The 20,973-nt window shown below is 44.3% G+C and overlaps 1 protein-coding gene across 1 annotated transcript; it reads right to left on the reverse strand.

Moving 5' to 3' along the window:
• Positions 1-507: 507 nt before the first annotated feature.
• RNF114 (ring finger protein 114) lies at positions 508-15,742 on the reverse strand. Its single transcript, XM_019726101.3, has 6 exons — positions 15,564-15,742; positions 11,751-11,901; positions 9,638-9,744; positions 9,169-9,283; positions 3,536-3,643; positions 508-2,308 (listed from the first exon to the last, which is right to left on the reverse strand). Exons 1-6 carry the CDS (start codon positions 15,701-15,703, stop codon positions 2,243-2,245), a joined length of 687 nt encoding a protein of 228 aa, XP_019581660.1. The 5' UTR covers positions 15,704-15,742; the 3' UTR covers positions 508-2,242.
• Positions 15,743-20,973: the final 5,231 nt, after the last annotated feature.

A 20,973-nucleotide genomic window follows, 5' to 3' on the forward strand; every position in this document is an offset into this window, starting at 1 on the left:
GGGATTAATAAATGGTAGCTATTTAATAAATAGTACATACCTACTTCATAAAGAAACTAGAAGCCAGAAAATTATTGCCATTTTATTGTAGGGAAACAGGTTCAGAAAGGGAAAGTGTTTGCCAGGTGTCAGACAACCAGCAGCAGAGTGCCGAACTTAAAACACACCCAGGACCTCAGCTCGGAACTTGCAGACCTCCCTACTCTGATGTCTTGGGGCTACTGCTCAGTCATCTGAACGGAGCTGAAGACGTGTCTTCATGAAGCATGGTCACCTCTCACCTGACCGGCTCCCCCAACTGGGAGAAGTGGGGCTTGTGTTCACTTTCCAAAGAGGACCGGCCCCGGGAGGCTCAGCTAGTGAAGTGTCAGAGCTGAGATCAGAGCCAGGTACAACTCACCTGTGACAGACAAGAACTGAGAAAAGCCACGCGTGCGCTTCTAGAGGCTCCCTAGGCCCAGACTTCAGCAAATGGGGTTAATGGAAACAGGCACTGCAGCTTACCAGTTGGATAAATTATGAAATTTATTCATATTTTGCCTTTTAAAAGCCAGAACATAACAAATTTCACTTTCTGGAAAGTCATCTTATTAGAAATACATGAAGTGCACTTAATATGAGGAAATTGGTTTCTCGGTATACCACCAGTGAGACGGGCACGCTCTCGTCAGTTCCCGCAAATGAAGTTTCTGTTCGATTTCCCTTTAAACTTAGGCCGAGATGATCTCAATTCAGGGAGGTCTGAGTGAACTTTTTTCCAAAAATTACAGTGAAGAAGCTGACCTTAACATCGGGGCCCTCCCAAGCAACAGCACGTTCAAAAAAATTATTTTGCCCCAAAGAGCCCTGTCTTTGCTGGTTACGAGGGCTCTGCAGTTCTCCCTGGCTGGTCGGGAGAGGCCCACAGCAGCAGTGCACAGACCCAAAGCCCTGTCAATTGCAACTTCGGTCACCGGCCAGAAAATATTTCCATATTCAGACGAGAGAAGTTTGACACGAAAGAGCAAACCTAAATCCAGGTGCCCATTGGTCGGTCACAGGTTCTGCTCCTACATATCAGACTGCCAGCTCTTAGCCTTGTGTTAATATTAATATCGTGAAACATGTTGAACCTCAAGCTTCTTGAGCTGCTATCAAAGCAAGTTTCCAGTAGTTCCCATTAACAACTGCTCATAGATGTGTCGTGCCTTTTGAACAGTGTCTTGTCAGAAGAGGCAGCAGGCTGAGATACTAGGTTGCCTATCACCTCTCTCTCTGATAGAAAAGCAATGCTCAGTTTGATCTAAGTAACAAAATAAAGGATAAACAGACTGGTATCCACTGGGGCCCCCAAACCGCTTCCTTCTTGAGGATTCCTTTTCGTGCCTCAAGGACAAGAATGTAAGCAGCCTCCCACACAGAGGGGTAAACTTGACCCAGTCATCTGAAAATACCTCACTAGTTTGAAAATCAGAAGCAAAAAACTATGGCCGTCCCGTCTTTCTTAGCTGGCCCTCTTCCCGACTTATGGAGAAATGCAGTTTAACTTTTCTAATCTAGAAACACTATTTCCACTAAAAAATATGGTTACACCTTATCTTCAAAAGGCACCGTGCAGGCAGTTAAGACCGCATCAGTTTTCTAAGGGTGTGCAGGAGGGACAGGAAAATATCGCTCATCCAATCTTCCGGCATCAGACCACACTATACCCAGGAGAGCCAGCCCAACAGGGCTTTGGGAAGGTTGCCGGGGAGGTAACCAGTTTCTGGCCGCCGCTGCCAAGGACCAGCTGACAGAACTCCCACAGCACAGGCGGAGCCCAGCCACTGATCGGAGGCACTTCTGCCGGAGCGCACACACCTCAGGGACAAGGACAGGAGACGCTGGTCTCATTTGTGCTATTCATGACCCAAAAGGTCCTGGCTGGCTCAGAGGACCTGAGAGACGAACACTGGGATGGAGGAACAGGTGTGACACAGGACAGGTGGAGAAGCTGGGTTCTCGTCCAGAAGAGGAAGCAGATGCTTCAGAAAGTGGCTGAGAAACAATAAAGGACAAAACAGGTGACAAACAGAGTGGACAGCAGGGGAAGAGCCCAAAGGAAAGGAGGGCTCTGGGGACTTGTTTCCCTATCCGAAGTGACCCTGTCCGGATCCCACGGCTCACTTCCAGGTCTGTTGTATATTAAGGTGTATGAGTCACAAGTTTCACACGGAACCTGTGGAGGAAGCGCTGGAACGTGAGGCGGACAGGGCGGCCCTGCTCACTGGTCAAGGATGGAGCGCTGCAGCACTTGGTTTATCATGTCCTCTTCATCGACGTCGTAGTCCTGCGGGCGACACAGACACGGCCTCAGCACCTGCGCACAGCTGCAAAGCCTCGCTGTCGGGAGGAGCAGCGGGAGAGCCTGCCACGGCTCGAGATCTGGACAGGGCTGCAGGGGCCAGAGCCCAGCTCCACGGTTGGCAACGCCAGCTGTGCAGCTCTGGGCAAAGTGCTCAATCTCTCTGTGCCTCGGCTGCCTCGTCCTGATAATGACAACGATGGCTCCCTGACACGGGGACTGTGAGGACGAGAGCACCCAGCAGCCCTGGCACAGACCACGTGCTCAAACGTCAAACCAGCCTTTCTATTTCTAATTCAATGAGGCCAAGTTTTCTACTTGGGCATTAGATTCATCTTTACAGCATTAATAAAAAGGACATTTATTTTCAAGTCTGAGATTCAGACGCTATTAGACCACGAATAAATACTCTTCATGACGACTTAGGAAAGAGTCAGGTCCTGAATTCAGCCATTAAGACTGAATGCTACTCTAAAATTCTAACCTGACACTTACATGTAAATGAAAGGTTTATTCCAAGCACATGGCCAAATGTATCTGTCACTGTGATGCTGAGGTAACAGTGTGCCCTGCAGAAGCACTCAGCTCTCGGGGAAGGGCACAACCTAGTGACCACGCGTGGCCAGGGGCTGTGTTCTGCTTGACCTGACGTACTTTATAAGTAAGTAACACTGCATATGGGACTCTGCATGTCCAGCTCCTCGGGCTGGGGCAGACGAGGGGGCCATGCTGTGCCTGTGTTTCCACAGCCATCAGCAGGAGCCACACTGTCCAGCTTGCACACCCCTGAGAGGGCCATTTCCATTACCCGCCAGGTCCCCGCGGGTATCTGAGCTTAAGAATCCCAAACCAGATTCTGTAATAGGTGGAAACTACACGTACAAAAAGAAAGTGGGCAACATTTTTTAAGGAGATTACTGGCCAGTCACCTAGATGGTGACACTGACAGCTTGCTCCTATGGGCAACAAACAAAAAACAGGAGCAAGCTGTCAGTGTTACCATCTAGGTGACTGGCCAGTAATCTCCTTAAATGCCACACAAGGCAGGCTCTGGCCACCTGGCTCACGAGTACGGACCGCACAGTTGCCGTTCCAGGGAACCCATCATGGCAGTGACAAAACAACATAAGGCCCATGGTTCCCTGGGTAAGAGAAGCAAGTAGCAGTGTTGTTCCCCCAGGGGCAGGATCAGAACACGGGCTTCAGACTCACCACAAAAGTGTCGTAAGAAAACTGGTGCCGGCGCTGGATGTGCTCGATGAAGTTGGCGCTGCGGTAGTTGGGGTCTCCCCAGGGCATCGAGGCACATATCGGACAGACCTTTCAACAGAGAAGCATGGTCTTAGGCACCTGATGTCTGAGCTGATGCCAGTCCTGTGGGGCCTGTGTCTGGCCTCCCTGCTTCTAGGATAGCTTTCCCGACACCCCATGCAAGGCCCGGCCACTCCTTCATGTGCCCATTCACATCCCAGAAAATACTCAAGTCAAATGACATGTGGCAATGGGTAAGGGCTTCAGCCGTGATACCACCCGTTTATTGCCTCCTACTATGGCTAGAACAATGTATAAGCCCAGTGGGGGCCTAGACTATGGCCATCCAACCAGCACATGAAATGATCCAAGGCACAAAGAAAACCAAGGAAATGACAGACGAGCAATGTGCCCAAGCCTTATGTGCTATGTTTACAAAGTAAATGCTCAGAAGAGGGGGTTCAGGTCGAAACACCCTCATACAGAGGCTGATTTGGGCTTTGAAGATTAGAAAGTATTTGGAAAGACAAAGAGAACATGGAAGGGATTTCCAGAAGAGGGGCAGTAGTAGCGAGGAGAAAGGGCCAAGAGGCAGCATAACAGGCACAGAGCCAGACAATCAGTGTGGTCAGAATGGAAAATTCAGAGAAGGGCAGAGACACGCTGGGGTGGGGGGAGACACAGGCCTAAGTGGTCTGGCTTGGAGATGGAATGCTACCAGGCACAAGGAAGAAACGGTGACAAAGGGGGTTGGCAAGAGGTGAAATCTGAAGTGGTGGAAGATTCCTTGAGTGGAAGAGCTAGGCAGGCAGCTGGAGCTGGAGCACGGTTAGGACTAGAGACAGAGGAGGAAGTGGCTTCCAAAGGGAAGTGCTGAAGTACTGACACTTAAGGAGCTCTGTAGAGGGAGACAGAACAGAGGGCTGCAGAAAGAGAGGCTTCAACTGAGAAGAAATGATCAGAGGGATGTGAGGAAGCCAAAGGAGGGGAAAAAGAGAGACATTAGGTTGCAGTATCAGAAACCACAGAGTAATATCGATCAAAATTATGAGTGTACTTAACCTTCAATAAAATCAACCCATACCTAAGACTTTATTTTACAGACATACATGAACAATGGCAAAGATATGTTAAAATTTATGGCAGCCTTTTAAAATTTATTATGAGGAAGTTCAAACCTACAAGTAGATAATAGTTTGATGAACCATCTCTTATCCCCAATACCTAGATTTAAGTTTGGCACATAGTTAATTCAACAAAAAGGAAGCATTTTCAAATAAGACACAACATTTTACCCTTAATTTTCAGTACAGTCCTCAAAATAGGTATTTCCCTATATAAATACAATACCATTCTCCCACTTATCAATCAATAATGCTTTAGTAGCATTTAATATTCCATTCTTAATCAGAATTTCCTGATTGTCTGGGACTAACCTTGACATTCACCTATAAGGGACCAGTTAAATGTACAGACAAGTAATAGAAAACTGTGAAGCTCATTATAAAAGGAACAGATCTACACGTACTGACAGGGAACAGATGCCATAAACATTGGTTACAGCCTATACAACGTGCTGTCATTTGTATAAAAAGAGGGACAAAAGAAGGGTATGTACATGAATCTCATAAGGACATTCAAAAGCCAGAAACGCCTTTGCGTCACTGGGTTTTGCTTTGCCACATACGCAGACTACGCTGAGGCCAAAGAGCACTCTAAGGAGGCATTTTCTGACGTGGTGAAGGTCTAGGGCCAGAACAAGGGTGCCAATACTGGTTCTGTCACTAAGCAGCTCTACGACATGGGCAATCCACCTAACTTGGGTGGCGCACTGGTTTCTTTACTTATTCACTTCTAAAAATGAGTGCTGGGGAGACAGTGGCTGGAAATGAAGTAAAGTATCTCTGTCATTTTACTTAGCATCTGTTTTAATTTTCATAATTACCAAAACTAGCTGTGCTTCTTTGGTTGATTTTAGAATGGAAAATGGGTAGTGGGGCAAGTGGGTGGTGTGTGTGTGTGTGTGTACACTTGCTCTTTCAATTAGTACTTAGTTATTAAGAACCGTAACTAAAATGTCTTGAAGAAGCTGAAAACCTGGCTTTGGGGAGTTTTATCTTGCGTAGTGCAGCCAAAGAATATGCACTGAGCAGCTATTTAGGAATTACAGGCAAGGAAAACAGCAGGTGCAATGACTATTCCAGATTGGCATCTGCCTATAAAACTTCTGCAGTTCTCTATGGAATAAAAACATTAGAAACATGACTATTAGTGTCAAATGATGAAGCCGTTTATTTGAGAATAATCTCCTGAAAGGCTGGCAGGCCACCATGGTGTGGTGTTTTACTTTCATATTGGGTTTACTTCTCTTATACTAAAATGGCAAGTGGCAATACAATGTGTCTATCACACGCAAACATAGAATTACAAGAATATAAAAAAGTACTGGGAGCAACTGATGGTGTAGAAGGGAACCAGGGGCTAAGGAAAGGGGCCGGAGAGACACATTTGACAGATCACTTTTTATACAATGAATTGACTACATACAAAGAAATGAATTTTTAAAATTGCAAAGAGTTGACAGAAAACAAGGACTCAAAGCCAGCTGGGACCACAGAGAATGTGATGCTTGCAGGGGTGGAAGCCAGACTCTAGAGGAAGTAAAAGAGAGGTGTGAAAGAGACAGCAGCAGCTGAAAACCCACAGGCTGGAGAAAGAGAAACTGAATGCAATCTAGAGAAAGCTCTGCATCAAATATCCCTCCCGCCATTTAGACAGGAAGACTTGGGTATGTCTGAAAGAAAATAAGTGTAAGGAGCAGATAGAAAAGCTCAAGGGGACAGAAGAACATGACAGGGAAGCCTCAGGAGCAGGGAGTCTTTCTCTGTGCCAGCCCCTCGTCTCGGTCCTTTGCCTGGATCTGAGGACACAGGTAGAGAAGAGTCAGACTTGGAAAGGAGCTTTTTCCTCAACACAAGAGGGAATGATAATTACAAGGGACAAGGGTTGGAAACTCAAGTGCTCCCAGAAACTAGGCTTGTAGGCAAAGCAGGATGGGCAGAAGCCCAGCTTACCTAGAAGGAGCAGCAACTGCTCAAAGCCAGCCCACTCTTGCCAGACTTCTAATTTCTCAAATACAGAGTATCAAGATCGAGAAACCTGATTTTAAAGATTAGGAAAAACAAAATGTGTACGGGCCACACACATCCCACAGGCTGCCAGTCTGTGAGCTGAGAGAGAGATTAGAGAGCTCCTGAGATAGAAGAAGAAAGAGAGAAGGAAGGAACGCAGACTTGGTATTTTGAACTTGGTTAAAGCAGGATTCAGTGTTATCCGTGGAAAGGATGGGGACAGTTCATGCCAGCAACTTAATATGGAGTGCCCAGAAGAGCCACTAGAGAGGGTGTGTGCCTCGCGACAACCAGGCCTGCCTGAAAATGGGGTGCACAATGGGCCAAGCCAGCCTAGTTCCCTAGCTTGGGGAGCTGGGATAAGCAGATGGAGGGGGTTCATCTGTGGAATCTGTTGCAGCACAGCGCTAAGAGCCTAGGGAGCCCGGTGTCAACAGTGGATGTACTGACCAGAATTTGGACATGGCCAGGAGTTCAATAAAGTCAAGAGGAGATTTAACATATTCTTGAAAAGGCCAGCTGGATCTTAAGATTTACGATCGAGAAAAAAAGAAGGCTGTGGGGCCGAATCCTATCAATCAGCAAAAGCTCACATATTCCAGTTCGTGCACCACCTTTGACAGCAATGGAGCTGAAGACTGCCCATAAAACCAGGTACATAGTTCAACAGAAGCAGTCTGAGATAGAAGGGAAAACTGAAAAAGAACAATCGAGGAAGCTGTATTAAGACCTAGTCTGTCAATCACATTAAGAGGGAAGGGTAACACTGCTGAGATGGACCAAATTTAAACTTTTTTCAAAAAAAGAAACTACATGTCAGTCTGTGATATTTTTATATTTTTGTATTTTTAAAGACTTTTATTAAAATATAGCTAACATACAATATTATACTAGTTTCAGGGGTACACAATATACCTAAAGAAGTGATCACCATGAGAAGTCCAGTAACCATCTGACACCGTACCAAGCTATCACCATATTACTGACTATGTTATTCTCTGTGCTGTACATTATATCCCCATGACTCACTTGTTTTATACCTGGAGATTTGAACCTCTTATTCTCCTTCACCTTTCCTCCCTTTTTAAAATTTTCAATTACAGCTGACATTCAATATTATTTTATATTAATTTCAGGTGTACAGCATAGTGGTTAGACATTTGTATAAGAAGTGATCCCCCTGACTAGTCTAGTACTCACCTGGCACTATACACTGTTATTACCATATTATTAACTATATTCCCTATGCTTTACTATACATCCCCATGACCATTTTGTAACTACCAATGTGTACTACTTAATCCCTTCACCTTTTCCACCCTGCCCCCAACCCCCTCCCATCTATCACCCTGATAAACCTAGTACCCATCTAATGCCACAGCTATTACAGTATTACTGACTATATTCCTTATGCTACAGTCTACATCCCCATAACTACTTTGTAACAATCAATTTGTCCTTCTTAATCCTTTCCCCTTTTTCACCCAACCCTCAACCCCCTTCCACGTGGCAACCATCAAAATGTAGTCTGTATCTATGAATTTGTTTGTTTTGTTTGTTTTGTTGTTCAGATTCCACATATAAGCAAAATCACATTGCATCTGTCTTTCTCTGCCTGACAATCCACTCAGCACAATACCCTCCAGGTCCACCCATGCCAGGCGCAGATCGTGAGTACCCATTCCCTTACCTGGGTGAGTCAATCTGTGATATTTAAATGTCTAAGGACTGATAACCACTTTCCTGATAATTTCATCTTCAATTCTCTTTCCCCACAACTATGAAGCTACTCTCAAAAGGAAAATGGCAGCTTATGGAGGAAAAACTCGGTGGACACCAAGGGCTCACAGTTAATGTCACCAACAGTGGGACCAACAGACATCACATCACCTCTCCTGTGGCACCTGGAGGACACATCACTTACGGAGCATCCCTGCATCCAATCATGAAGATGCAGACGAGCCCAAATTGAAGGACATTCTATAAAACAACTTGCCTGTCCTCTTTCAAAATGTCAAGGTCATGAAAGACAAAGAAAGGATGAGACTAAAAAGACATGACAACTAAATCTAGCACACAGATCCAGGATTTGAGGGCAGGGGAAGATTGCTATGAAGAACATTACAATTGTCAAAATTTAAACATGAACTCCCCATTAGGTATTAGTTTGTATCAGTGTTACAGTTCCTAAGTATGACAAATAATTACACAAAAAAATGCGGTTTTGTAAGAAAATATTCTTGTTCGTAGGCAATGTATGCTAAAGTATTTAGGGGCAAAGGGTCACAATACCTATAACTTATTCTCGAATGGTCAACGAAAAATTTGTATATATAAAGTATGATTAAGTAAAATGTTATTCATCTGTGAGTCTAGGTGAAGGGTATATAAGAGTGCACTGTATTACTCCTGTAATTTTGACTTTTTTCCCACAAAAAGTAGGAAAAAGAAAGTTCCTCTTACCACAGATTTGGTGTCCGTGCTATGGGCTAACTTGCAGTGTTCCACAAGTCCTTCTTGATCAAAGTTCTTCTCAGGACAGTAAGGGCAAGGAAAGGTGTAACGGTTTGGGACATTCCTGGAAGATGAAAGGCAGGAAAAAAGAAAAAAAACTTCTGTGGGTCCATTTCCAGAGAACTTCAACTACTGTATCCTCTAAAAAGGAGCAAAGTTCACTGAATGTGTTATGACAGGGACCGAGGTGATCACTTCTGAATCAGGTCAAGTGTTGTGAAAATAATAGCACAGCTGATATTGAAAGACAGTCCTCCACACCCCTCCCCCCATACAAATACTTATATCAGCTTTAGCCAGCATGACAATTATATTTCCACTTTCCAAAACTCTTCCCACTAAATCCTCGAACATGCAGTGTCCAGTGTCTTTGTGGTAAAAGATGACCTCCACCTCAGGGAGTGACTGAATCATTTACCTTGGCTGAAGGGATGCATCCTTGGTGGTGGCTTTCACACCTTCCATGATGTAATTCTGGTATTTGGAACAGGTAGCCACATGGGCCCGGATCTTGGATAGGAAGAACTTGGAAGAATCAGAGGCCACAAGTGAGTCAGGACCTTGTCCAGGACCAACATAGTCCCAAAGCAAGGGCAACACGACAACTAGACCTCTGCCACCCCGGCAAACCATCGTACTAGACTCCTGGCTGTGTTGCTGGGGCTGAACCCCTGCTTTGTTGCAGGGTTTCTGCAACAAGGCTGATGTTTTACCTGACCAAATCAGGACATCTGCTTCCACTCTAAACTAACTGTCCAGAGGTTTGCTTTATTCCCCATATGCTCTCTGCTCACAGATGCCTCTAAACCCAGTGACGTTTTTAAAGTTTTCCACACTAGCATTTAAATTCGTCTCCTTATAGCAAGTCAAGAACCACATTCTATTATGTGCAGCAGAGAAAGGTGATCATTTAAGTAAAAGGGATAAAGTACGAATCACTTGATTGTGATAAATCTTTAAAAAAAAAAAAAAACACCCCAAATCTGAATACTAGCCCTATAAAATCTAGTCTTTGCAATATAGAAAGAGAAAAGAAAACCCAGAGAAGAGTGCTTCATGACAGGTGCTCTTTAAAAAAAAAAAAAAAAAAAAAGAGCATGTTAGGAATGAAGAAGAAAAGGGAAGATAAACATTTTTGGAGGTATAATACAATACAATCACTCATCTTTAAAATGGAGAAAATCAAAAGCAAAGAGAGTGAACACACAATGGGATTTACAGATGATGTAATACAGAATTGTACACCTGAAATCTACGTAATTTTACTAGCAATTGTCACCCCAATAAATTAAAAAACAAAACAAAAAAAAGCAAAGAGAAAAAAAAATCCACATGCATGCATGAAGATGATGAAGGTTAACAGGAAATTTTATTTCAGTATCTTGAGTTTCTAAGTTAAAGGAAACTGCAAGAAAAAAAAGAGCTTCACTATTTGAGCTGCAGCTTACCATGATACTTCTGTTTGAACCTCCAGATAAAGAACTTGACTTCAAGCCGCCAACCAGGGAGCTCCCAATGAAAAGGGACGGGAAACAGCCCCATTCAGAACTGTACCCACAGTGTACCACCGTGCTAAGTCACTCTGAGAGGAAGGACACGGCCAGGTATATCCCTTCTGTGGCTATCCACACGGAGGTGTGAGCAATGAAACTGATGAGCAAAGCTGTCTAATAAGCTGTTAAGGGAGAACTTTTTTTTAAATGAAAAGAAGTTATAATGTATATTACAGTATGATCCTATTTTGTAAAAACCCTACATGTTTGTCAAAGGGCAGAAAATGTCTCGCAGTTTTCTAAATTAAACCACTTTAGGGAGGTAATCTCTGGAGTGGAGAACGAGCCTACGTTACCTTTTATTTTTGTCCTGTCTGGAGCTAACGAAATTACAATGATTTAAAAATCAGTAAGCCTGTGTACATATCTCTTGGAAAATAAGTCAATAGTATTTTTCTTTTGCAGTTATAACAGATGTTAAGATACATATACTTGATTTGAACTACACAAAAGAGCATGGGTGCATTTTAAGTGTTAGATATTGCTATTATAATCAAATGATTTCATATTGACATTTATATGAGTCCTCCCTGTTAAGTGCTAAAAAGTTGATTACATTTTACATCTGTAATGATATAGGTTTTAAAAATTCCTCTCAAACTCATTGCAGCAGGTAATTTTTTTTAAGTCACTGATTCCATTTTATATTTTTTACAAAATAAAAAAATATTCTGTCATCACATTCTAATTAAAATTGTGCATCATGCTTTGGAAAAATGGGTCTTTTATATGAAAAAACTGGGCTAAATGATTCCTATGGCTTTCAAAGCTCAAATATGTAATATACTACGCCAACTCTTGGGAAAAAAACTCAACAAGGTTACCAAAATGAAGCAGCAGCCCAGCCATTGCCACGGGTAACCAGCATGCACACGTGCTATTAGTCACCTAGTCATGCTCTAACTTCCGAAACAACATGGCAACAGCTCTACGTTTTACCCCATCTCAAAGTCTCGCTTTCGTTTTACTTCCACATACATTTTTACGGCAGCCATGGCAAGAAGTCTCTGTGTTCTCAATCTGCCGCTCGAGCTCCACAGCTCGGTCGCCAGGTGCCAGAGGGCTACGACACACCCCACAGACAGGCTTCTTCGGCTTCAGACATTCCTGCAGGCATGCAGAGCAAAAGCTAGAACAAGACATACAGAGAACCGAGTCATGCATCGTGGAGACAAGACAACAGGAATGGATCGTTTTAAAAAGACATCAATGAACAATGGATTCAAAACAATTTGCTCCCTACTCCTGATTCAGATATTGAGTCCTCCTATACCAGAAAGATGGGGTGGTGGTGAGAGGGAACGGACCCTGCAAAGAACACACAGGTCCAACAACAGAAACAAATGCAAACTACCATGATATATGGTGAAAGGTGTTATGACGCAGTCTTCAAACAGCCCCCAGCACTGAGGGATCCTGGTCGGGTTCCCTGAACCTCGGTTTTTCCTGTGGAGATAGCGGTACTCACACATCTGAGCGTTGAAATCATGAAATACGTATAGTAGACCCTTAGTAGTGTCTAGCCATATGAAATGCACCACAAACAGGAGCTGCTATCATTAGAGGTGATTGCAAAGCACTATGGGAATACAAAGACAAGAGCAACTAGTTGTGACCCGAGGACAGGCTGGGAAGACTTCAGAGGCAGTACCTATGAAAGCGCCTTAAAAGAAAGAGTTCAGCTGGCAAAAGAAGAATATTTCAGACCCTTTGACTTAAACATTCATGATGAATCTGAGGAAATAAAAGCCTAACACTTTCCCTCATAAGCAGTAGGGACCCAGATGTTTAAAGCACAGCATCAATCAACAAGAACAAATCCAAGTTTTAGAAAAATAATTCTGAGGTTATCACAGATGAGAGTTGCTGGTTTTTAAATTTTTTAAAAATATTTTTATTAAAATATAGCTAACATGTACATTTTTTTCAGGTGAGGAAAGATGAGAGGAGAATTGCAGTAGAAACCACACAGATGGCTAAAGGCCTGAATGAGGCAATAGAGAATGAATTCAGGAAACGATTCAGAGGTGGAATCAGTAGGACTGGTAACTTATTGAAGACAAGAAGGAAAGTCAAAGATGGCCAAGTTTTTGTCCTGAAGCCTAGGCAGGTGGTGATGCTGAGATACAGTACACAGAGAGAATGGGTAATAAGGCATGAAAATACCCTGGCTACACACTCAACCTGATAGATTTAAGGCAGGATAACAGAATCAGCCAGGAAAAACTCAGGATATAAATAATCAAATGTAATCTGTGCATGTGACAACTTTTTACTGTCTCTGAGAATATTCTTCCCCTTTGTCATTAAGCTAGGTGTGACTGCTGCTAGGCAAAATTCTGTACCAGGCTGGAAGAAGGTGAGGGGTCTACTTATTCACCTGAGGGCACAGGGAACTAAGTCCCTGTCCTCATAATGCATATGTTCCAGAGTGGAGAAAAACACAGTCAGTTTCAGATAGTGATTAAGTATATGAAGGCAATACAACAAAGCAATGAGATCAGCTGGGGTGGTGGATCACAGGAAATTTCTTTAAACAAGTAACCTTTGAACTGAGACGTAAAATTATGAGAGAGCCACACAGAGCTGGCTGCAGAGTTTCACACTGAGATGACACCAAGAGCAGAGGGGGATCTGAAAGGCAGAAAGGAAGACTTCTGGGGCCCTGAGTGATGGCCAACAAAATAGCCTGCTTTCAGTTTCCCTTTCCTATTTATCGGCCTTTATCTAGTTCAGCCTTCTACACGCTCTAACCTTTGTTACAGCGCTATGTGGAAAGTCCCTTCTCCTGCTGTATTCCACCAGACTGGAGGATATAGTCATTCAGGGCTTGGAGTAAAGTTTTATAAAAACCTAACATCCCACCCAGACAAAAAGCAGGTGGCTGGAGCTAAGGGAGACTTGCGCTGCCCTCAGTGAGGCGCATCCATCTGTCGTCAATCAACACTGAACTGATAAACATGTGGAACTAGTATGATGAGTATAGAAAAGTTTGAATCCCAGTACTGCCCCTTGACCTCTGATCCAGGAAAGGTTCACCTGGCTCAGGGAAATCTCAAATTTTGCCGCTGTTCAGCTGGTAAATTGTACTGGGTCAAGTCTCTTTATTCATCCATCACCACCCCCCTCAACACACACAGGTTTGATCCTTACAGTAATTGCACAATGAATTTTCTCAATAGTCTAAACATTTGTTGGTACTTACGGGGGTGCCAAAAAAATGTATACACATGACTTGTCTATCTATCTTTTGTTATCAGTATATGTTGAGTATTACAATTTTAATACAGCTTTTTCCTTTCTTAAAACATGTGTACATTTTTTTTGGCACCCTCTGTACTTATCATCGAGTCAATGCATCGTGAACTGAGGGCAGCATGACCTTTCTTACTATGTCCCAAGAATCTGGCACATAGTGAGTATACAAATATTTCAGTCTGTGTAATATAAGAAGATGGATGGTCACTGTGCAGGGCCCTGGGGATACGGAGAGGGGCAAAGCAGACATGGTCACTGCCCTCATGAGCCTTCAGTTTTGCTCCGTGCAAGAAACTGGAGGTGACTTACATGAGGACGGTGATAGAGGAGGTAACACACTGGGACTTGAAGTCTGAAAAGGATGTGGGGTAGCGGTGGGGGCGGTGCAGATGGGCAGGAAGAGCTCCAGGCTAACTGAACTGCAAAGGAGAACAGCCAGGGAGAAAGAGCTTCATGTACTTGAAGAAGCAAAAAGCACTCAGTGTGGCTGGGGGGCCCTTGCCAGGTGCCAGCTGTTCGCTGGGCTGGCAAACAGATGCCTGCAGTCCATCTGGGAAGAGTCAGACACCATGGTGAGCCTCAGCACTCTCACCTGCAATATGGCTGCCCACCCGCTTCCCCTGCAGGATTGCTGTAGAAATAAGAATGCCTGGGAGGCCCAGTCGGTGCCTAGTGTGCAGACTGACCAGTAAAGGGATCCTAAGACCAATGCCAAGGTGATGCCCTCGACAAGCATTGAGGGAGGCCATGGAGGAAATGCCAACTCTCAGCGGCAGGAAGCGGGTGGTCACATTTTCTACAGTTCTTTCAACGTAGGTGTGTTGTGTCTGACGGAGCTAAAACACCTCCAAGCACCTTTCCCAGCCCAGGACCCACACTGACATTCTGACACCCAACTCCTTTTGTCCTCACAACGTCCATTAGTAACACGCGGGCCATGAAGGCGTGATTTCAAATACCATGAAACACACTTCGTACCCACGGAAGGAGAAACGCGGACAATCCCTGTCTGCCAACTCTCAGTCCCTGTCACAGTTAAGGGCGGACCGCTCCGATCTATGTCAAGACTTCCCTTTTGTTCCTTTAGTCTAGTTCAGCGTTTCTCCAACTTTCGTGCACGTTAGAATTACTCGGCAGAGTTGGACACACGGCTCCTTATGTATCTACTTCAGGGGAGGTGTACGCACCACTCAAGGGAAATTGGGGCTCTCGAGGACAGCGGACTGGAGAGCCTACCTAACCCCAAGCACGGTGCGACTCCACTATCGCTCGTGGGAAGGTGCTGACAGGCGGCCGGAACACAGTGGGCGCTCATCAGAAGGGCGGGATACTTGGGAGAGAGCAGGACGGGAGACAAGAGCGCCCTGCCAACTTTCACGAGCCTTCAGGAGCCCGGGAGGGCCCCCTGGAGAAGCCCCGTTAGGCCGGTCCTCTAGCTCCCGCCCGAGACGCTCCCTGACGGGGCCTCGCCCCTCGGATCCCTTCCCCTTCCCAGTCAGGCGCCCCCCAACCAGGCCCCCGCTCGCCGCTTACACGTGTCCGCAGAGCACCCGAACCGGCTTCTCGTACACCTCTAAACACACGGGACACGTATAGCGGCCCAGCGGGTCCGCCTCAGCCGCGGGCCCTGCCAGCTGCGCACCACCCTCACGGTCCTGCTGTTGCGCCGCCATCTTGCTGCCGCGGAGCGCCCCGCAACGGCGGCCGAGGAGGAGCCCAACGGGGCGGGGCCGAGGAGGCGCGCTGGTGCACGCGAGGGGTGGGGCGCGGGGCGGAGAGAGGGCGGGGCTTACAGGCAGCACGGGCCGCTAGGGGCATGGATTAAGGAACGTACGCCTGGCTGGGGCGGGGCTAGTGGATGGGTCACGCCTTCTCGGCCCCTCTGACAGGAGGGAGGGAGGAAGAGGCCGACGGAAATCTGGAAAATGTGGAAACCAGATCCAGAGACTGGTAGTATTTGGAACGGGCTTTGTGCTTCAGCCTCTTTTCTAAATTTAAATTATTACTATTACTTAATATTACTTATGCACTATTGCTTAATATTTCTCTTCAAACCGAGTGGCTTCCTTCAAACTTAAGCAAACAAATTTTAAAGGGAGATTTGATATCACTCCTGAGCCACAAATAGAAAATCAGTTTCACTTATTTCTATTAGGGAATTGTAAACATACAATGGAAAGAAAACAATATCATTCATTCATGCTGGATACTGCTGACGCTGAAAAGAGAAATTAGCCATTATTAGACAGGTGTTGAAGACAGGCTATCACCACACTGAGACTTGCTAACGAAAGCAGAAGTAATGGGAAGCCTGTCTCCCTCCGTGAGTCAACATTAAGATTGTGTTCGCCTGTCTCCTGGCAATGGAATCCAGCTCCTGCTCTGTGTAAACAAGGAAGCTGGGGCTTAAGGAGATAGACTAAACCTCAATCTCACAGGAAAGGAGCAGGCCTAGACCTCATATGTTTTGAATCCTAACTTCCTCCACTTTCCACTGCACCCAGTTAGCTCTTGTATGCAGCCCATTTAACAAAAAATACATCTTTTTAGAAGGCAGGCTGTGCTAACAACCCTGCGTGGTTTTCTTAACCAGGAAAATTACCGATCAATTAATCCTCCACCTGAAAGGCCACAAAGGCTTCACAGTAAGGAGTCTACACGGGACAAATAAACCTCGTGTGTTAAACCAGGTTAATTGAATGCAAATTTGTGCCTTCTTTGTCCTATTCCCAATCATCTGGATTGATTTTGCTTGACCTGGTGCCATCGGGAGGATTATTTTCAGCTATCCACGTGGGCATCTTTTCACCAAAAAATAATTTGGCAGGTAGGCAGCAGCCCAAGAGGCCTATGATTACTTACGCTTTACTGTTTCTTTTTCCTGTTCCTATGCCAGGAACCCATTCATCTGATCTCTCTCCTCTCTCCCTTCCAGGGCAGACAGAGGGCAGAGGTAGCTGTCGGTATTTATAAGCCTTTGTGTTGACCCTGTAGCTGCTGCCAGACCCTGGGGAGGTGGGGGTGGGGATGTGGGTGAGGGGTGGTGGTGGGAAGAGAGCCTCAGACCTGGGCTTCAAATCCACGGAGGGCCTCCAGTTTGAGCTCTTGAAAGGAACTTTCCACGAGCTTACACTTTGTCAGAGATAAGAGAACAGGATTGACATAATTCATAATGAATGTGGGTTTTTTGGTGCTTAGTATTCTAAGCCCTTTACATGAATAAATCCTCGCAGTAACCTATGCCTTAGGATCTATTATTATCCCCATTTTACAGCTGTGCAAATTTGAAATACAAAGAAGTTAAATTACCTTTTAACGTGGATGGACATGAGAGTCAGGATTTGAACACCACATGCAGTTTGGCTTTCGCACCTGTGCCCTTAAGGGTGCCTGTGCGTGAAAGTCGCCTGGAAGGCTGCTGGAGCCTCCCCCCGCCCCCCACACATCCTGATACAGCATGTCAGTAGGACTGGGCTGTGGCCCGAGGATTCCAATTTCCAACCGGTTTTAGGTGAGGCTGATGTTGTAGAACCAGGTAAGCATATTTTGAGAACCACTAGCTACACAACCCATGCCTCCCCACGTCAGTGCTGAGACTAGACTGAATGTGCTCCATCCCTTTCTGTCTTTCCGAGGCATTCCCAGTGACAGTGTCCCCACTATACCTTTCTTTGCTTGCAAATATATTGTCAGTCGTCTCTTCTCCCCATACTCATACTTGCTGTTTTTCAACAATCAACCTAATAATGTGTGTCAAATGAATGAACCTTTCTTCTTCTCGGTTTCCCTTAATGTTCTTGTGGAAAATATTTCCCACAATAGTTTCTTCCTCTCCTTTAGTTTTTGGCGGCCTCTCCCAGGTTGCCCACGTCATCTAAGATCCTCTTGAGGTTCTGATATGAGGCTGGAATGGGGAATTGGTCCTGTTCAAAGTCTTCACAAACTTGAATTTTACTGTTAAGGGAGACTCATTCATTCAGGCAACAAAGAGTCCCTGTGGGCCTACTATGTGGCAGGCCTCTGCAGGGTGGGGGGATACAGTGTGGGAGAACAGTTGAGATGAATTAGACAGGCCTCAAATCATATAATCCTCAGAGTCCTATCTCTCAGCCACAGGTCACATGTGAAAATTATTACTACACTTATCTAAAATAGGCAGACTACAACATTATGTATTACTACTCTTATTAATCTATGGGCAGATAATTTCATCTTGATTTCAAACTGGTGCCAAACTGGTAAGAGCCAGGAGGACTTCCCATCTATACCACTAGGGGGCAAACGAGTATCTCACAGACTCCTGGGGCCCACCAAGGTAAACACCAAACACCTCTCTTATTCTTTTTAGTTCCTTAAGTGCTTACAGCTCCTGCCCATTATGGCTTACTGGGTCTGGAAGTAAAAATCAAAAAGGACATAGTCTCAGATTTCAAGGAGTTTTAACATGAGTAACACTGGCACGTAAATTTTCATTCAACCAGTTACTTCTACGTACCAGGCATCCTACTAATAGGTGTTGGGGATATGGCAGTGCATGATCTGGACGTAAACAGGCAAGACATAGGAGGATGACTGCATAAAAATGCTGCCTCCAGAAAATTTCAGTTTATCAGTTTCTCCACCAGCTCACTGTTTTCACACAGCATTTTACAGTTTATATTATATCAAGAATCAGCCACATAATGAGGTAAAAACAATGATGATCTAGTAAATTCTGACAAGAACAAGAACCAAATGAATATTATCAAGGCTGATTGAAATAGGCATTTAAATCCACCATCATCAGCTACAAGCTGCCCTGCATGTGTATTTGTGACTTGAGACATTGGCTAATGAGAATGAAGTCGTCACAATATTAAAAACTAAGCATCCATTTAGAAGTGGAATTGCTGGGTCATTTGGTAAGTGTATATTTAAATTTATTAGAAACTGCTAAACCAAACCATTTTCCAAATATTTTCCACTGCCTCTAACCAGGTCTGAGTTGCTCCACATCCTACCAATGTTTGGTTGTCAGCCATCTTGATTTTAGCCATTCTGTGGGGTTTGTAGTGGGATCTTGTGGTTTTCATTTTCATAATGATGAATGATGTTGAACACTTGTTCATTTGCTTATTGGCCATTTGTATGCCTTCCTTTGGAAAGTGTCTGTTCAAATCTTTTGTTCATTTTTTTATTGGGTTGTCTTTATTTTTTAGTTGTAGGAAGTAAAAAATATTATTTCATACTTAGCACATACTTTTTGTAAGTATTTATTTTGAAATAATTTTAGATTTACAGAAAAGTTACAAAAGTATTTTTAAAAACTCCCAGAGACCCCCTCAACTGGATACCCCAATTTATCACATTTGCTTTATTGTTCCATCTCTCTCTATGTATACACACACACACATAATACATATGCATTAATACATGTATTGATGTATATTTATGTATAAATACACATATATTTATGTATATATGTGCTTTTTTCCTGAAACATTTGAGAGTAAGTTGTAGACATGCCTTTTGCTTTCAGTGTGTACTCCTAAGAATAAAAACATTCTCTTACAAAACCATTGTACAATTACCAAAAAGAAGTTAATATTGATACAACAGTATTACCTAATCTATAGACTTTATTCATATTTTACCAATTGTCTCAATAATATTTATTTAAATAAAAATAAATGCCTTTATTTTTCATTATTCATTCTTTTCTAGTTCAAGATCTCATCTAGGACAGCACATTGCATTTGGTTATCAAGCCTCTTCAAACTCTTAGTCTGGAACCATTCATTACTCTCCCTTTATCTTTCAAGACTTTAATATTTTTGAAGGGTACAATAGGCCATACTTTTTATCTTTGGGTGTGTGTGCATGTTTCTTAAGGTCTATTAAAAATGAGCACTGTGATTATTATGTATATTGTAGGTGAATATTCAGATTTTGTACTGACTGAAAAAATCTGGAGACCACTGTTTTATAATATGCTGGCATGTACATTTTCCTATTTGGAAAACTATAAGTTATTTGCAGTGTAATGTTGGGAAAACATGGAGTTATTCTAATTGCCTATAGCTGCAATCTTTGTTTCCAGCAGCATACTTTACTTGCAGAGGACAGAAACTGATCCCAGCAAACTTTAGCAAAATGGAAAAAAAAAGCTAAAATTCTAGATTTGGGAGGGACTGGTACCAGGGCATTCTTAACTGGAGGAATTAGCTTTAACTCTTTTCAGTCTCTGAATAATCTGGTCTATATTCAGACTCCCAGAGAAGTATCTGATTGGCTCAGCTTGAACCATATGGCCATTCCTTGGACTAGGGAGTCTTGATTGACAGAAACTACAGAGATATCGCCAACGGAGCTATGGGCAGTGGTGGCTTCCCAAAGCCAAATTGAGATGCTATTATCAGAGGAAGGGGGACGGAGATTGGCTGTCCACAAATGATCTACGTTCACTGCTGGTGGATTGCGTTTGGGAAACTCCATTAAGGCTTCCATGTCTGCAGCTCATTCTGAGAAGGTGGAGCCCCAGGCTCACACCACGTGGTTCAAGTGGCCAGGCCACAGCTGCTGGACCAAGGCCCAGGGTCTACTCCAAGCCACCCTCGTGGCCACCTGGATTGTTGCAGCAGCCTCCTCACTGGCCTCCCTACTTCTGTCCTCATCCTTCTACAGGCCCTCCTTGATATAATGCCTGCTCCCCTCTGATGCCGTTCTCCAGCCACACCAGCCACACTGGCCTTTTTTCTCTTTCCCAAGCACACCAAGTTCATTCCTGCCTCAGGGACTTTGCACCTACTGTTTCCTCTCCCTGGCCTCCCCTAGTTATCTGCACGGCTTTTTATAAGTCTCAGGTAACTAGCCACCTCTTTAGAGGGGACTTCCTGAAGCACCTATCTGAAATCACCTTCCAAGCATGCTGTATCGCATGACCTGACTTATTTCCTTCCCAGCT

Source organism: Rhinolophus sinicus, chromosome 13 (genome assembly GCF_057876585.1).
Source record: "Rhinolophus sinicus isolate RSI-liver-muscle chromosome 13, RSI-T2T, whole genome shotgun sequence".
Classification (NCBI taxonomy): domain Eukaryota; kingdom Metazoa; phylum Chordata; class Mammalia; order Chiroptera; family Rhinolophidae; genus Rhinolophus; species Rhinolophus sinicus.